This window comes from Lontra canadensis, unplaced genomic scaffold, assembly GCF_010015895.1.
Source record: "Lontra canadensis isolate GAN:19392208 unplaced genomic scaffold, GSC_riverotter_1.0 scaffold107, whole genome shotgun sequence".
Classification (NCBI taxonomy): domain Eukaryota; kingdom Metazoa; phylum Chordata; class Mammalia; order Carnivora; family Mustelidae; genus Lontra; species Lontra canadensis.
In genome coordinates, this window is record NW_022631101.1 from 1,421,451 (window position 1) to 1,437,570 (window position 16,120).

Here is a 16,120-nt window from a genome sequence, read left to right on the forward strand (position 1 = left end):
GACCTCATGAGGAAGCCGGAGGTGCTGGTGTTCTGGCTGCAGAAGGGCCGTGGCTGGGACCGGCCAGATGTCGGCGACACTTTGAAGAGCAGATATGTGTGTCCAGATCTGCAAGAGGCAGGCAGCTGGCGGCTCCCTCCATGCTCCAGGCCATGGCGAGGCCAGGCCTCTTTTGGAGTCTAGTTCTGCTACTTTCTTGCTGCAGGCACAAGGTGGTCTCCCTAAGGCTCAGTTTCCTCGCTTGTGAAATGGTGTTTATAAGAACACGTGCCACCAAAAATAGAACTTTTTTTCCCCACTTTCATGACTCTTGAGCAGCCAATGCTCATGTTTCTTTCTTTTTTTTTTTTTTTCTTTTTTTTCGTGCTGGGTAAACTGGGGCTCAGTGGGTCAGGAGATTGCCTGAGGACCACCCCCCACCCCCAGCTCTGCAGACCCATGGTCTAATAATGGCTAATGTTATATAGCGCTTACTGGGTACAGAAGATTGGTCTAGACCTTTTAGGATTCACTTAATCCTCAGACAGCCCTGTGAGGTAGAAGCTATGATTATCTTCCTTCTTTGGATGACAAAACCTAGGCCCAGACAGATAAAGTTACTGCCCAAGGGAGTAGGGGACTGGGCCACAGTTGGTACGGGGTCGGGGGGCAGCGGGGCAGCTCCGGAGCCCGTGCTCCCGTCTGCCACACTTGTCCACCTTCTCGTCCCTCCTAGGCTGAGAACCTCTTGCTGGATGCCGAGGCCAATATCAAGATCGCCGACTTTGGCTTCAGCAACGAGTTTACGCTGGGCTCAAAGCTGGACACATTCTGTGGGAGCCCCCCATATGCTGCCCCAGAGCTGTTCCAGGGCAAGAAGTACGATGGGCCGGAGGTGGACATCTGGAGCCTCGGTGTCATCTTGTACACCCTCGTCAGCGGCTCCCTGCCCTTTGATGGGCACAACCTCAAGGTGCTGGGCAGGGCCGTCGTGGAGGTCTTAATCTCCTGAGGGGGGGTCTGCCCAGGGACCCCCGGCACCTCCCCCGACACCCGCTCTGTAGAGGGCCAAAGGGGCGAGGCTGGCCTGAGGTCACACAGCAGGACCCGGGTCCCCATGGTCAGTCGTGTGACCAGCCCATGTGGACCGTGCTGTGTTAGGGTCCAGGGCCCAGGCTTCACAGCCAGCAAGCTTGGGTTCAAATCCCAACTCCCCCACTCATTCACTCAGGAGACATTTATTGCCTGCCATGGGGTGGGGGCAGGGGTCAGGTTCTGTTTCGGGCTTTACAGATACAGTGTGAGCCAAAGACACAACAGTCTCTGTTTCCAGCGAGCTGGCCCTTGAGAGCCCGCTGAGTGGGAAAAGCCCATCACAACGGCCACCCGTTATGTGATGCCGTTTCTGTGAAAAGCCTAGAACAAGCAAATCCAGAGGCAGGAAGCAGATGAGGTGGGAGTTGGAGGACAGGCTTTCTGTTGGGCAGGGGGATGAAAATGTTCTAGAACTGCCTGGTGACGTCCGCATAACTCAGTGAACAGACTCACAACCTTTGACTCGGGCTCTCTGAACGGAAGAATCCCTGCCCTCGCGGGAAGGGGCAGAGCCGGGGCAGAAGCAAAATAAATCAGCAAAGCGTACGTCATGTTGGATACTGGCCGGTGCTCGTTGTGGGGAAGAGCAGCCTCCGGGGAGACGGCCCGGCGGGCGTGGGGGCACACCGGCCCTGTTGGTCTGTCCAGGCGCCTCGTTACTGATGGAATGTTGGGGCTTAGTCGCCACGTCCCTCTGTCCCTGAAGGGGACACACGGCAGTTTATCTCCCGAGACGGGGTTTCCTTTCTGTCCGCAGCCACGCTTGGGGAGAACCGTGGTGGTACAGTCCTGGCTGAGCTCAGATGTCCCCAGCCGCCCGGAGAGTGTCCTTGTAGCTCTTTCTTTCCCGAGCCAGTGTCTTTGTTCAGGCTCCCGCGTTGTCCGAGGTTGACCGGTGTCTTAAAAGTCCCCTTTCATCTCCAGCGGCTCCTCTGTCTTTCGTGGCCTGGCTTTGTGGAGCTTTGTGGTGCTCGGGCCGCTTGTGCCACAGGGTCCCCCCCCTTGGTTTGGGGTGAGCGGTGTTTCCGTGCAATGGGTGCGAGGAAAGGAGCCCTCAGGAGGTCAGGAAATTCACTGCTGAGGACAGGCCACAAGAGCAGGGGAACCTGAGCGGTGAGGAGGAGGGAGCCCCTTCCCCACAAAGGCCTCAGCTGAGCTGCTGACCCCTCTGAGCCTCGGGCTCCCGCTCTGTTCTGCATTTTTAAGGAAACTGGCCCTAGAGCAGCGATTCAAGGGCTTGCTGAGGTCAGGTGTGCAAAGTGCACACAAGTACAGGATAACAACCCCAAGCAGGAGGCCAAGAGACCGTTTCCGAAGGCTAGGCCAGCGTCTCAGCTGCCCCAGGCCCTTGTCACCTCCTACTGTCCTGGTTTCCCCACCAGGCCCCCTGAAACCTTTCAGGGTGAAGGAGGCAGCTTTTCTGAACCTGTTTCCCCTCTTTCCCCACCTGTAAGATGGGGATGTTAAGGCACGTAGGGCCCAACTGAATGCCTGAAGCCCGGCCCCGGGACCCGGCATCTGGTCGGGACGATAGACTCGGGAGCCGCACCAGCGGGGGGTGGTGGTGTTGACAGCCCCGTGGCTGCTTCTCGCCAGCTCGTGAGGGGTGCGGTGTGGTGTGGGGTGGTGACGCGGCGCAGGCTCCGGAGCTGGGCCGCCTTGCCATGTTCTGGTCACACACTCCTCGCGCAAGTGACTTACTCTCTCTAGGCCTCAGTTTCCCTTGTCTGAAAAAGGGGCATCATAGCTCTGCTTCATGGCTTTGTTGTGAGCACAGAGGGACCTTGCAAAAAGCACTTAGAACACTGCCCGGCCTTGGGGGGAAGTGCTATACTCTGAAAGTGATACTCGTTATTATTAAATATTCACGACCCTTCGGGGTTGCGCTGATGTGCAGACCCAGGAGGCTCCCAGGCTCTGGCCTCTTCCAGCCCTTGGAGGAGGATCCCCGGGGAAGGGAGCTCCCAGGCCACTCCCCAGGCCCCAGCACAGAGCTCCACCCAGAGACCCCCTCCCCCACACCACCTGCCCGCCTCCGTTTACTAGGGTTGGAGGGGCTCTCCCTGGTCTGTGATGGCGTGGCACATGGAATTTATTTTCTCAGTCTTGGCAGGGCCCCTCCTAAAAGGCCCTTTACCTAAAAAAGGTCTGCGTGTAGATCAGTTCTCATTCTTTGAGACCGCCAGGGTCTCATAGTTCTTTGGAAAGACAGGCGTGCCTAAGAGAGGGGGGATCCGAGGGGTGGGAGGCTGGTAGGCAGGATACCCCCCCGCAGTCTTCCTCCTTCATAAACCTCATATTGAAGTAGCATTTACTCTGGGCCACACATACGCTGGGCATTTTACTTAAACTCACTCACACCCTGGCCTGCCAAGTGGGCGCTGGGAGCCCTGGGTCCAGAGAAGGAGACTGAGCCCCTGGATGCTGACTGGCGTGGGTCCTCGCTTGTAGAATTCACTTTCTCTGTGAGATTTCCTTGGAATCAAGTTGTATCCAGGGCTCCCATTCTACAGAAGGGGGAATCGCGGTCAGGAGAGAGGGGTGGGGTTTTGCTACCTGCTGCTTCAGTGAGGGATGGGGAGAAAGATGTGTGTGCCCGCGCGCATGCGTGTGACTGCGCAGGTGGAGTGGACCCCTCCCCCAGTAAACCCGTCCCTGCCGCCCCCCCCCCCCCCAGGAGCTGCGGGAGCGAGTCCTCAGAGGGAAGTACCGGGTCCCTTTTTACATGTCAACAGACTGTGAGAGCATCCTGCGGAGATTTTTGGTGCTGAACCCAGCTAAACGCTGTACTCTTGAGGTAAGTCTCAGCCCCCCGCCCCTCCCATTTCAGCCTTCGTGCCCTCCCTTTCCCTCTCCTGTGTCTTGGCGTCTTAAGATCACGGTTAGGAGGGGGAGGGGAGCCAGGCAGCCCAGGAAAAGGCTCTGGGGCCCGTCTCAATGCCACCCCCAAACAGCTTCGCCCACTCCCCGCCATGCCAGTAATTAGCTAATGAGCTCCTAGGCTGATTATAGGGTGCCGGGGACCCAGATGATGCGGAGGAGGGAGGTGATATCGGGAGGCTCCGGCAGGCGTGCTGGGGGTGCGGGTGAATAGGCGCTAGTTGTCATCAAGCCCTTGATTCTGGGGCATTAGGTCTTGGAGGTGGTGGGCAAGGTAGGTGGCCCTACGTGAGGGTGGGAAACTATATTTTCCCCCAGTTTCTTCTGACACGTGTCTACCCCCTTCCTGTCCTGCCCCCAATTCTTGCAGCAAATCATGAAAGACAAATGGATCAACATTGGCTATGAAGGTGAGGAGTTGAAGCCATACACGGAGCCCGAGGAGGACTTCGGCGACACCAAGCGAATCGGTGAGGGTCAGGGAGAGCAGGTGCCCTAGCTCCTCCGAGCGATGGGCCCGGGAGCCAGGGGTCAGAGCTTCCTAGCCCCTGTCCCTCTGGTCCGCGCATGAGAGAAGCATGCAATGCGATTAGGGAGAGTGGAGAAGTCTAGGTTCCCCTCCCTCTGCTGCCACTTTTTAACTCTGTGACCCTGGGCAAGTGGCTTCTCCTCTCGGTGCTTCTATTTCCTCATCTGTAAAATGGGACGATCACAGAACCTATCATAGGGTTGTTGTGAATATGTGAAATGAGTTACTCTATGTGCAGTACTTAGTTTTGACTGTTCAGACACAAAAAGAAATTACAGATCACATCTAGAAGTGTTTGGGCACAAGTCATCGGTAACCTGCATGTTTCCGGGGAAACCCCCCGTGTGGGCATGTGCCTCCCCCACCAGCCCTTTGGTCCCATACCCTCCAGCCTGGAGCCCTTGAACTCTTGATCCCTAAGCATTAGCCCTGAAAGAGTCCCTTAGGAGTTATCCAGTAACCCTCAAGGCCACCATCAGAGTTGGCTGCATTAATCAGTACTTTTGTGGTTGTACGAAGAGAAAACCCAAGCCCTTCTAGCTTACGCCAATAAGAATAATAATAGGCTGAACCATTTGAATCTGCCATTTTTATAGGTCAAAAATTGTTAATGTCAGCAGTTTTATATGGTTATCACCTAATCATTATAACTAAAAAGGCTAGGGTGTGTCGGCCTTCAGGCACGGCTGGATTCAGGTGCTCAGAGTTAGTTGTTGGGAATCTTAGCGGTGGCTTCTTTCCCAGGCAGCTCTGGCCATGGGAGCAAGCTGGCAACAGTATATACTAGCGTCCTGGACACCCCCATCGAGAAGAGGAGCCACTTTCCTAAGTGTTCCAATAGAAGCTCTAGGCTGGTGCCCATTGGCTACCCCTGAGCCAGTTGGTTTGGCCTTGGGGATAGAATGCTCTGATTGGCCAGAGCCAGGTCGTATGCCCACCAATCAACGTGATTTTGGGTCTGGAGCGTTCTGAATGGCCAGACCTGAGTCATCTGCCTGTCCTGAGCCAATCAATGTGGCCTTGGGAATGGAAGACTCTGGTCAGACCTGGATTGTGTACCTGCCCTTGGGGCTTGGCGCAAGCAGGAGTCAGCCAGGTGATCTGAGCACGAAAGGAGTGTTCTTCCAAGGAAATGTTCTGCTGCTGGCAGAAAGGGGAACGGATACTGGACAGGCCAAAGAGCCGGCGTTGCTGTGTGATGCAGAAACGAGTGGAAGGGAAGGGTCTGGGGAGATTGAACCTCCTCTCCATCCCCCTCTCCCAGAGGTGATGGTGGGTATGGGATACACGCGGGAAGAAATCAAAGAGGCCTTGACCAGCCAGAAGTACAACGAAGTGACCGCCACCTACCTCCTGCTGGGCAGGAAGACTGAGGTCAGAAGGCGCCAGGGGCATTTGGGATGCGCGATGCCCGGGGTGGAGGGACTTCTGGGGCAGAGGGAACAGAGGCTGAGGCTCCTCGTCTGTCATCCTCCTGCAGGAGGGTGGGGACCGGGGCACCCCGGGGCTGGCCCTGGCACGGGTGCGGGCGCCCAGCGACACCACCAATGGGATGAGCTCCAGCAAAGGCACCAGCCACAGCAAAGGACAACGGAGTGCCTCCTCCACCTACCACCGCCAGCGCAGGCATAGCGACTTCTGTGAGTGTGGTCCCGCACCCTTATGCCTCCGAACTTCAGATCAGAGTTGTCTGGCCGACAGGCAACAAAAACCTTTGCTCAAGCCAGCTGCAGAGAAGGGAGGACTTTTGTATGAAGATGCAGGGACATTATAGGGGACTTGGAGGTGGGAACACACAGCCAGGATCAGAAAAGGATTAGAAACCGAAAAAGCATCCAGAGTAGATACTGTTCTGTTTCTTGCTTCCTCTCTGTTCCTCTGGGTTTTCCTTTCTCTCTTACGTATCTCACCTTACCTTTTTCCCAATCTTTCCCTTTCTGTCTCCATTTTAGAGAGCAGCCCAAGTGAGAGCTGGAATCCCTTTGGACCACCTGTCAGGGATAGAGCTCTCACATCAGGGTTCACTTGGCTTTAAGCCATCATTATCAAGACACAGGAGGACACATTGCACAAAACGGCTGCTGAGAGCCTGCCCTCTGGCTCTTCTCTATACTGAAAATTTGAAAGACCCTTCCTAGTGGAAAGGGGCTAGGCAGATACCTTCCTGAACCCTACATTCTGTAACTGAAAGATACCACCCACAAAAGATAGAGCTGACCGTCACCACCACAGATTAGGTGTAGAAACTTCCAAGAAGCCTCTTACCCACACGCTTCTCAAATACAAATCTTCCCAACTATTCCCTTTTTTTTTTTTTAAGATTTTACTTATTTTTGTGAGCGAGAGTGTGTGCACGCACTAGCAGGGCGGGGGGGGGGGGAAGCATCAGGCAGAGGGAGAAGCAGGCTTCCCGCTGAGCAGGGAGCCCGATGCGGGACTTGATCCCAGAACCCTGGGATCATGACCTGAACTAAAGGCAGACGCTTAACAACTGAGCCACCCAGGCGCCCCCTCCCAACTATTCTGTAAGCAGCTCCATGGAGATATAATTCACATAGCATACAAGTCACCTGTTCAAAATGGATGATTCAGTGGTATTGGTCTGGTCACAAGTGTAGCCATCACCACAGTCCACTCTAGCACATTTTCATCACCCCAGGAAGAAACTCCATAAGCCCCAACTTGCCGTTGACCTCCGGACCCCCATCCACCCCCCAGCACCTGGGCAACCACCAGTCCCGTTCTCTACAGATGCCCCTATCCTGGACATTTTGTGCAATAGGAATTAGGCAATATGTGGCCTTTTGTGTCCAGATTCTTTCACTTGGGATAATGTTTTCATCTACATTTTAGCGCAGACAAGCACCTCCTCCCGTTCAATGGCCCAGTCATATTCCACATCGTGGATCTACCACACTTTCTTTTTCCGTTTGTCAGCTGATGGCCATTGCACTGTTTTCGCTGTTTGGCGCTTGTGAATAATGCTGCTGTGAACGTTTGCGTACTGAGCTCTGCGTGGATCACCCGTGTCCAGTCCCCAGCTGTCCTCGGAGGTGGCCCCTGAGACCAGTTTGGGAGAAATTTTGTTCATATATAGAGTTAATCCCTGAACAAGGCAGGGGTTAGGGCACCAACCCCCAGTGCAGTCAACAATCCACGTGTAACTTCTGACTCCCCCCAGGTGGAACTGCTAATAGCTGCTGACCAAGAGCCTCTCTGATAATGTAGTCCATCAACACACACTGTGTTGACGTGTTATATGCCGTATTCTTACCATAAAGCAAGCCACAGAACAGAAAATGTCCTTCAGAGAATCAGAGGGAAGTGACCTCTGCAGTCCTGTACAGTATTTATCAAAAAACATCCACATAGAAGTGGCCCCATGGAGTTCAAAGCCATGTTTTCAAGGGTGGGGTGTATATAACGATAGATACGAAAGAGAGATAAGAAGAGGGACGCCTGGGTGGCTCGGTTAAGCCACTGCCTTTGGCTCAGGTCCTGATCCCAGGATCCTGGGATCAAGTCCCTCATGGGGCTCCTTGCTCAGCAGGAAGCCTGCTTCTCCCTCTGCCTCTGCCTGCCACTCTGCCTGCTTGTGCTCTCTAATAATAAAATCTTAAAAAAAAAAAAAAGAAGGAAAGAAAAAGAGATAAGAAGAAAAGAAACAGGGGCGCCTGCGTGACTGGGTTGCTTGAGCGTCAGATTCTTGATTTCTGTTCCAATCAGCTCAGATCGTCAGATCGAGCCCTGCGTCGGGCTCCACGCCCAGCGGGGATTCTGCTTGAAGAGTATGTCTCCCTCTGCCCCTCTCCTCCCTAAAAAGAGTTAAAAAAAAAAAAAAAGAGAGGGAGAGACATAAAGATATATAAATGCAATACTGACATAATCACATACCATAAAGGTAACATTCTAAGAAATTTAAGAAAAAAAATGATAGCCTTTTAAGTTGTTCATGAATAAGCAAGTAAATAGAGATAAGTAAAATCTGTACATTTCCCCTTATACAAAGGACAGCTCACCTTAGACCTCAGGCCCTGCCTTTTCTGCTCTGTAGCCCATCTTGAAGATCCCTGTGTCTTGGTACATAAGCAGTTTCCCCCTCATAACTGCAGATGATTCCATTGTACAGAAATAGCTTGACTTCATCTGGCTATTCCCCTTTTAAGGGGCACTTGGGCTGCTCCCGGTCTTTTGTACTTAAAAAACCAAAAATTTTGATGTGGGGCACCTGCCTGACTTAGTTAAGTGTCTGACTTTGGCTCGGGTCATGGTCTCAGGGTCCTGGGATCAAGCCCCGTGTTGGGTTCCCTGCTCAGCGGGAAGCCTGCTTCTCCCTCTTTCTGGCTCCCCCCCCCCCACCGCCAACACATGCTTTCTCTCTCTCTCATAAATCAAATCTTAGGGAAAAAATAGCGCTGCAGTGAATAACCTACCGGGGCATCAGGTCATTTCCATGGGGCTGGGGGGGGGGTCAGATGTGCATCTGTCATTGGGACAGATGGTGTCAGCGTGGCCCACGCAGAGCTTGTAGCCTGTGTGAGGAATTCTGAGGTTCTAAGGATCACCCGGAGTGGGTTCTGGCCTTTCCAGGTGAAGCAAGCCCTAACTGTCCCCTCCCTCCACCAGGTGGCCCATCCCCCACACCCCTGCACCCCAAGCGCAGCCCAACCAGCACCGGGGAGACGGAGCTGAAGGAGGAGCGCCTGCCAGGCCGGAAGGCGAGCTGCAGTGCTGCTGGAAGCGGGAGCCGGGGGCTGCCCCCCTCCAGCCCTATGGTCAGCAGCGCCCACAACCCCAACAAGGCAGAGATCCCAGAGCGGCGGAAGGACAGCACGAGCACCCCTGTGAGTGGCCAGGGCTCGGGGTGTGACCGCCGGGTTCACACTTTTCGGACCCTGCTGTTCCCCAGACCACCACACAGGACTCCTTTTTCTGTCTGTTCTTCATCCCATAGACCTTTGAGCGCTCTCTCTCTGCTCGAGCGTATGCTGGATGCTAGCATATAAATTAGCCTTCAGCGTCAGAAAGAAGCACTGTCCTTGCTTTAGGTAGGCAGGATTTTGTACAGGGAAGGAGGGTCTTACAAAGTTGTAGGAAGGGCTGGAGGGGCAGGCAGGGGATTAGACCCACAGGAAAGACACATCACACTGCAGAACTGACCCACTGAGGAGGCTGCCACCACTGGGGCACGGTTGAATTCCAGAACACATGGTCATGACCTTAATTCAGGACTCAGAAACTTTGTTCTCTACCAGAAGGGCCCCTCGATGCCAGGAATTCTAAAAACAGGCACTGGGGCTCTGCTGAGGCAAAGACCCTCATCTCATGACTTTGCCCATGTAAGCAGAAGTCACAGGGGACAGGAAGGCCACTGCTGCCCCATTGCCACCTTCCAGATCTTCCCAAATGCAAAGATTGGCAGAACCCATTCGACTGCAGATCCTGCGCTGTAGAGGATTCTGGAGAATGTAGTACTTGGCTCTCCTCCCGCAGCTCCTTAAGAGAGGAGGTTTTAAGACCAGAGCTTTCAATTGCATTGGTGAGCTGTGTGGCCTTGAGCAAGCAGCTTCACCTCTCTGAGCCTCAGTATTGCATCCTGTGAAATGGGCTCATCGGAGGTCTTGGATTGTTGTGAGGCTCTTGTAATATCTTGGACGTAAACTAACCTCCCACAGCGTCCAGCTCAGTAAACAGTCAATATATAAAGGCTGTGGTGGTTGTTAGGCAAAAACACACCTGAAAAGATAGAAAAAGAACAGCAAATTAGCCCCTGCAACAAAGTAGAAGGAAGGAAATAATAGAAGTCAAGAAAGGAACAAGCAGAGGTACACTAGAGAAAACCAACAAAGCTACAGTCCAGTTCTTGAAAAGATTAGTACAGTCACTGAACCCCACGAATTACTAGTAATCAGAGATGATAGGAATACGCCGTCCAAACATAAAAAGACAGTAAGAAGGCAATAGGAGCCACCTTATGCTGATAAAGGTGACATCTTAGATGAAGCACACAGTTGTCTTTCAAAACACAAGTAACTAACCTTGCTGGAGAGGAAACAGAAAATCTGAACAGTCTTATGTTCTTGTCCAAGATCTGGAATCCATAACTGAAAACTTTCGCAGAAAGAAAATTCCAGGCTCCAAGTGGTGAAATTCTGCCAGACACTGAAAGGAGAAATAACACCAACCTTACAGAAACTTCCAGAGGATAGAAAACGAGGGTTCACTTCCCAGCACATCTGGAGAGGCGGCACAGTCCCGACAGGCACTCCCTGACCCCAGGGGGGGGTCGCAGTCCAGGGCAGGGTGGGGATGGGTTAAGGGGACAGATATAGATGATACAAAGTGATCGAGGCAGCAGTGGGGGCCCCAAGGAGGCACCTGACGCAGCCGGCTGTATTAGGCACCGACAGCTGAAAGATACGTAGGTGTGAGTCGAGGGGAAAGGTGGGAGGACTATCGAAGCAGGTGGGGCAGCCGTGCAAAGGCCGGGAGGAGACACCAAGTGTGCCATGAATAAGTTTGCTACGGAAAGCCTCACACAGCTGACCTGTACCCAGAGAGGGCAGAGCTAGGAGAGGAGTGGGCAAGGCTGCCCCTTGGGCTCCACCCCGACCCTCTCACCCTCGGCGCCCCTGTCTCAGCTCCGTGACCCTTAGCCTGAGTTGCCAGGAAGGCTCGGTAACCTTTCCTTTCTCCCGGAGTAAACCATCAATTGCTCTGTCTTGGCCTCTCCCTCGATTGTAATGAGGGAGGCCAGAGAGGATAAGTGGGGGGGTTAAGGGGTGTCCCTCTGCCCCCTCACTCCCTCTTGGCCATGTCTCCCATAGAACAACCTCCCTCCCAGCATGATGACCCGCAGAAACACCTACGTTTGCACAGAACGCCCTGGGGCTGAGCGCCCGTCCCTGTTGCCAAATGGCAAAGAAAACAGGTATGGTGAGCGGCCAGCAGCGGGGAGCGGGGTGTGGGGGGGACGGGGCTAACCGTTGTGGGGAAGGGGTGCCGTGGGGACTGGGGAGTGTGTCTGCCCTTCCCTTGGCAGAATCCACCCGTGTCCTCTCCCCTACCCCGCCCGACCCCCCTGAAAATCTTCCCCCTTAATTAATTAGTCATCGGCCCCAGGAAAGCAGTCTGCCCTGTTCTCCGCCTACGAGCCTTGGGAAACTGAGTTGATTTTTTTTTTTTTTGAATGATCAATTTTTAGAATTTGAGAGAAGCCCCAGAATGTCACAGCTTCAACATCCTCTTGTTGGCTGGTTTTCAAACTAGTTTTTCTGAGTCTGCTCGGTCTCTTTCAGCTGGCATGTGAGGGAAACCAGTGCAGACTGGCTGGAGCATAGAAAGGGAATGAATTAGGGGCGCCTGGCTTGTTCAGGGGGTAGAGCATGTGGCTCTTGGTCTCAGGGTCGTGAGTTCAAGCCCCACGTTGGGCATGGAGCCTACTTAAAAAAACAGGGGAAAGGGGGGAGGAATTAATTCACATCACCGTTCAAGTCCAGGAGTGAGGAGTGGGGCCAGCTTCAGGATAATGACATTCCTTCCCACTAGGACTCCAGGGCCCGACACCAAGGTGCCCTCTGGGGAACACCCAACAAACGTGTGTTCCTGTTTGGTGGGGACAGGGTATGGAGTGGTTGAGAGCAGTGATTCTGTGGCTTCTGAGTTCTAAGTGTAAACCTTACCTTTGCACTCTGCTAGCAGGATGACCTTGAGTGAGTCTCTGACCCTTTGTTTCCTCCTCTGTAAGATGGGGCTGATGTTCTCTGCCTCAAGGATCCATTAGAGGGATCGGGTGGAGATCAAGTGCATCCTGTGCCTGGCACAGGGTCTGTGACGTCAAAGTCATTTGATAAGTGAGCACTTATCTTGTGGTTATTAAATAAAAAGAATAGTGAATATTCATCAAGCAGGAACTATGTGCCAGGCCTTGGTGTGTATTTGCTGGTTGAATGCCCCTAACGACTCTCTGAGGTAGAGCCCAGTATCTCCATTTACAGCTGAGGAAATGAGGTTCTGAGAGGTTAAGTAACTCGCCCAAGGCCACACAGCTGGTAAGTCAAAGAGCAAAGATTCCTGACTGACTCCAGTTTGTGTATTTGTAAACACTATAGTGCATAGCCTTCCAGCTTTGGTCAAGAGACGGAGCAGCAGTTAGATTGTAGACTCAACTGGTGTAATGAGGAGACCTCAAGGGACGGTGGCTTAAATGAGAAGGAGGTTTAGTCCTCTCTGATAGAGCCATCCAGAGGTAGGCAGGCAGGGTCCTCCAAGGACCCAGATTGTTCCTGCCAAACTCAACCCGAGGCTCCAGCTCTGGGACTGAGGCCACTGCACCAGCTGCTACCGTTTCTAACCAGCAAGAAGGATGGAAAGAGTGGAGCACAAGCTGCATGCTTTTTAGAGCCCTGACCCAGAAATATGGGACAAAGTACTTCTGTTTGTATCCCATTGGCTGGAGAGTAGTCACATGACCATCCCTAACTGCAAGGGAGCTGGGAAATGTAGTCTCTGGCTGGGTAGCCATATGCAAGGCTCATACTCTTAGGAAGTTTGGTTACTGAAAGTAAAACAAGGAGGACAGATTCCAAGGGAGAGGTAGTGACGTCTGTCACAGTCAGGGTTCCCTCTTTGAGATCCAGGCTGGTCCTAGGGTCCTTGGAAGGATAGAAATTGTAGGTCTGGCCCCTCCTGTCAGGACTGGGAGGGTCTGGAGGAGGGCCCTGGGACGCTGAAACCACCACTGTCCGCACAACATCTTGAGACAATTAGGAAGAGTATCCTTTCTCACCTGTCAAAAAATTATCAAAATGAGTTTAAGTGCCTTTGATGTTCACATCTATTCCTATCCCGAGTTTGAGTAATGAAAGTTCAGATAGAGCATTTGCAAAGTTGATTTGGTTCGTGAGGTTTGGATGCCAAATGGCAAGGGATTCATCAAAAGATGTATCTGAACCTATTCAACTGCTGAGTTTGGAGAGGAGAGGATACATTTGGAGTGGGCAGTTTGAAGTAGGGATGACTTAGGAAGAAAGAAGAGTCAGTAAAATAGCTAGGGTTGTATAGTACACAGCCTGCCCAACTGTGCATGGCAGCCCTGTCTCTGAGATCTAAGTTTTTTAATGTTTCTCATCTCAGGACAGGTTAGTGAAGAATCAGAAAGACTGGGGCCTTGACCTGCCTTGAGGCCCTGCTCTGACTTTTCCCTTTCTGCCCACAGCTCGGGTACCCCACGGGTGCCCCCCGCCTCTCCCTCTAGTCACAGCCTGGCTCCCCCATCAGGGGAGCGGAGCCGCCTGGCACGCGGTTCCACCATCCGCAGCACCTTCCACGGTGGCCAGGTCCGGGACCGGAGGGCAGGGGGAGGGGGAGGCGGGGGTGTGCAGAATGGACCCCCTGCCTCTCCTACCCTTGCCCACGAGGCCACACCCCTGCCTACTGGGCGGCCCCGCCCTACCACCAACCTCTTCACCAAGCTGACCTCCAAACTGACCCGAAGGTGAGCCCCATGGGACATGGGGGTGGGGGGTGCAGTGGGGGGCAATGGGGCCTAACCTGTCTTCTACTCTGCTCTGCCTCCTATACCCCTACATTATTTCCTCCTCCTCTTCTTTCTCCTCCTCCTCCGTCACCCTTCACCTCCCTCCTCACACTACAGGGTTACCCTCGATCCCTCTAAACGGCAGAACTCTAACCGCTGCGTTTCGGGCGCCTCTCTGCCCCAGGGATCCAAGATCAGTAAGTCCCGTCCACCCTCCGCTGTCCCTGGCTCTGCCTCCCTGTCTGCATGTCTGACCTGTGCGTACAGGGGTGGGGGAGGTGGACTGTGTGTGTGCGGGAGGAGGACTGGTTGTGGGGTCTGGCTGTTCATTTTACTCATTTACTGAACATGGCCTCTGGAGCCAGACTCTTAAGGTTCAGACCCCAGCTCTGCTGAGTGACCTTGAGCAAGTCACTCAACCTTGCTTTCCTCTCCTGTAAGGGGGGATAGACATAACAGTGCCTTCCTCCTAGGGTTGTCGTGTGGACTGAACAAGGTGATAGATGGACTGAGCATAGATTGCCTGGAAATCCTTGGAAAATGATTTATGTTTATTCACTGAGCGCCTGTTGTGTGCCTGGCCCTATCTTGGACCCTGGAGTAGAGTGAACAGAATGTATAAAATCCCAGCCCAGGCAGAGCCCACATTCTCCTCGGAGATCCAGACAGTAAATGAGTACTGAGAAGAAAACTAGAGCAGGGAAGAGAAGTGCAGTTTTAAATGGAGCAGGCCTCACTAAGGAGGTGCCGTTTGAGCAAAGGCTGAAGGAGGGGTGCGTGTGTGTGTCCATTTCCTTCTCTATGTAGGTGTGTGTCTCTGCCCAACCCCTTTCTCTTCCGACTTCCAAATTCTTCAGTATCTTTCCTCCGACTTGCACTAACCATTTCGGAAGGGACGCCCCTTCTGGGCATGGAGAGGGAGTTCAGATCCTGACTCCCAGCCCTCCCCAGCCCAGCTCCATCCAGCAGGGAGGGACCAGGACCTGGGCTGAGGCAGGGGCTGCCCAGAGTCCTGGAAGCGGTGGGTTGGGGGAGGGGGCACTGTATGTGCAGATTAGACACTCTGCCCCCCTCTCCCCTTTTAGGGTCACAGACGAACCTGAGAGAATCGGGGGACCTGAGGTCACAAGGTGAGTGCCTGTGCCTACGTCCTGGGCCGCTACATTGGCCCCCTCCCCACTTCCGAGCCTCAGACCCTACTTGTGTCCGCACCTCTCCTATCCACCACTCCCATACCTTTAAATGGGACCTGAGCCTTGTCCTCCAGGCCAGCTTCCTGAACTCTCCCTCTGACCCTCCTTCCCCTGGCCGTGCCTTTTATGCCCCGACTCCCCACGGCTTCCCCTCATTTCCATCCCCACCCGTGCACACTGTCCCTTGACCATCCTTACGTCCAGCCTCTTCCATGTATGATCAGCTCCTGCTGTCACACCTCCTTCCCCCCTCATCCAACGAGGCACAACTGCTGCAGCAGCTTGGGCATTACCTGTACAGCCCCACATGGTAAATAGTTTAGGCTTTGAGGGCCAGGTAATCTCCGTCATGCCTGTTCGGCTCTGCCCTTGTTGCACAAAAGCAGCCACAGGCAATACAAAAACTAATGGGCGTGGCGGGGTTCCAGTAACACTTATTGACAAAAGCAGGCAGCCCTGTACCTTGCCTGCCCTGCTTCAGTTTGATACAATCCATGTGTAAAGACCCCCATGCAAATAAAGGACCTCTCCACCAGTCCCAAAGGTCCCAGGACTGACTCTCATTGGCTGGAACTGAGTCACATGGCTATCCCTGAACCAATGCCTGTGGCCAGATGGGTGGAGTACTCTGATTGGTGGGACCTGGTCATATGCTCCTCTCTGAGCCAATCACAGGAGGCGGAGGGGGTGGGCCGCTCTCATTGGCCAGAACCGAGCCACGTGCTCACCTTGGCGGTGAGAGGCCCAGGCGGCCCAGCGTAAACCAGGAAGACTAAGTGTGCGGTGGTTCTCAAGAGGCGCGCCCTTGGTGCTTTAGGGGCCCTTTTACACGTGGCAGAGCATGTATCTTCCCTGAACCTAATACATGTCAGCGGCGCCCCCATCCCGAGACTTTGCGATACTCAA

General features: G+C 53.7%; 1 protein-coding gene across 2 annotated transcripts in view; it reads left to right on the top strand.

Moving 5' to 3' along the window:
* Positions 1 to 16,120, top strand: part of MARK4 (microtubule affinity regulating kinase 4) — a 28,148-nt gene that overhangs the window by 10,365 nt on the left and 1,663 nt on the right. The window contains exons 8-17 of one of the 2 annotated variants that reach the window (XM_032838949.1): positions 716 to 952; positions 3,752 to 3,871; positions 4,325 to 4,424; positions 5,748 to 5,857; positions 5,964 to 6,123; positions 9,110 to 9,327; positions 11,311 to 11,414; positions 13,701 to 13,979; positions 14,139 to 14,218; positions 15,107 to 15,151. In XM_032838949.1, coding sequence (XP_032694840.1) covers positions 716 to 952; positions 3,752 to 3,871; positions 4,325 to 4,424; positions 5,748 to 5,857; positions 5,964 to 6,123; positions 9,110 to 9,327; positions 11,311 to 11,414; positions 13,701 to 13,979; positions 14,139 to 14,218; positions 15,107 to 15,151 — 1,453 coding nt within the window. The remainder of the gene's footprint in view (positions 1 to 715; positions 953 to 3,751; positions 3,872 to 4,324; positions 4,425 to 5,747; positions 5,858 to 5,963; positions 6,124 to 9,109; positions 9,328 to 11,310; positions 11,415 to 13,700; positions 13,980 to 14,138; positions 14,219 to 15,106; positions 15,152 to 16,120) is intronic. The other variant, XM_032838948.1, reaches the window with a different exon arrangement.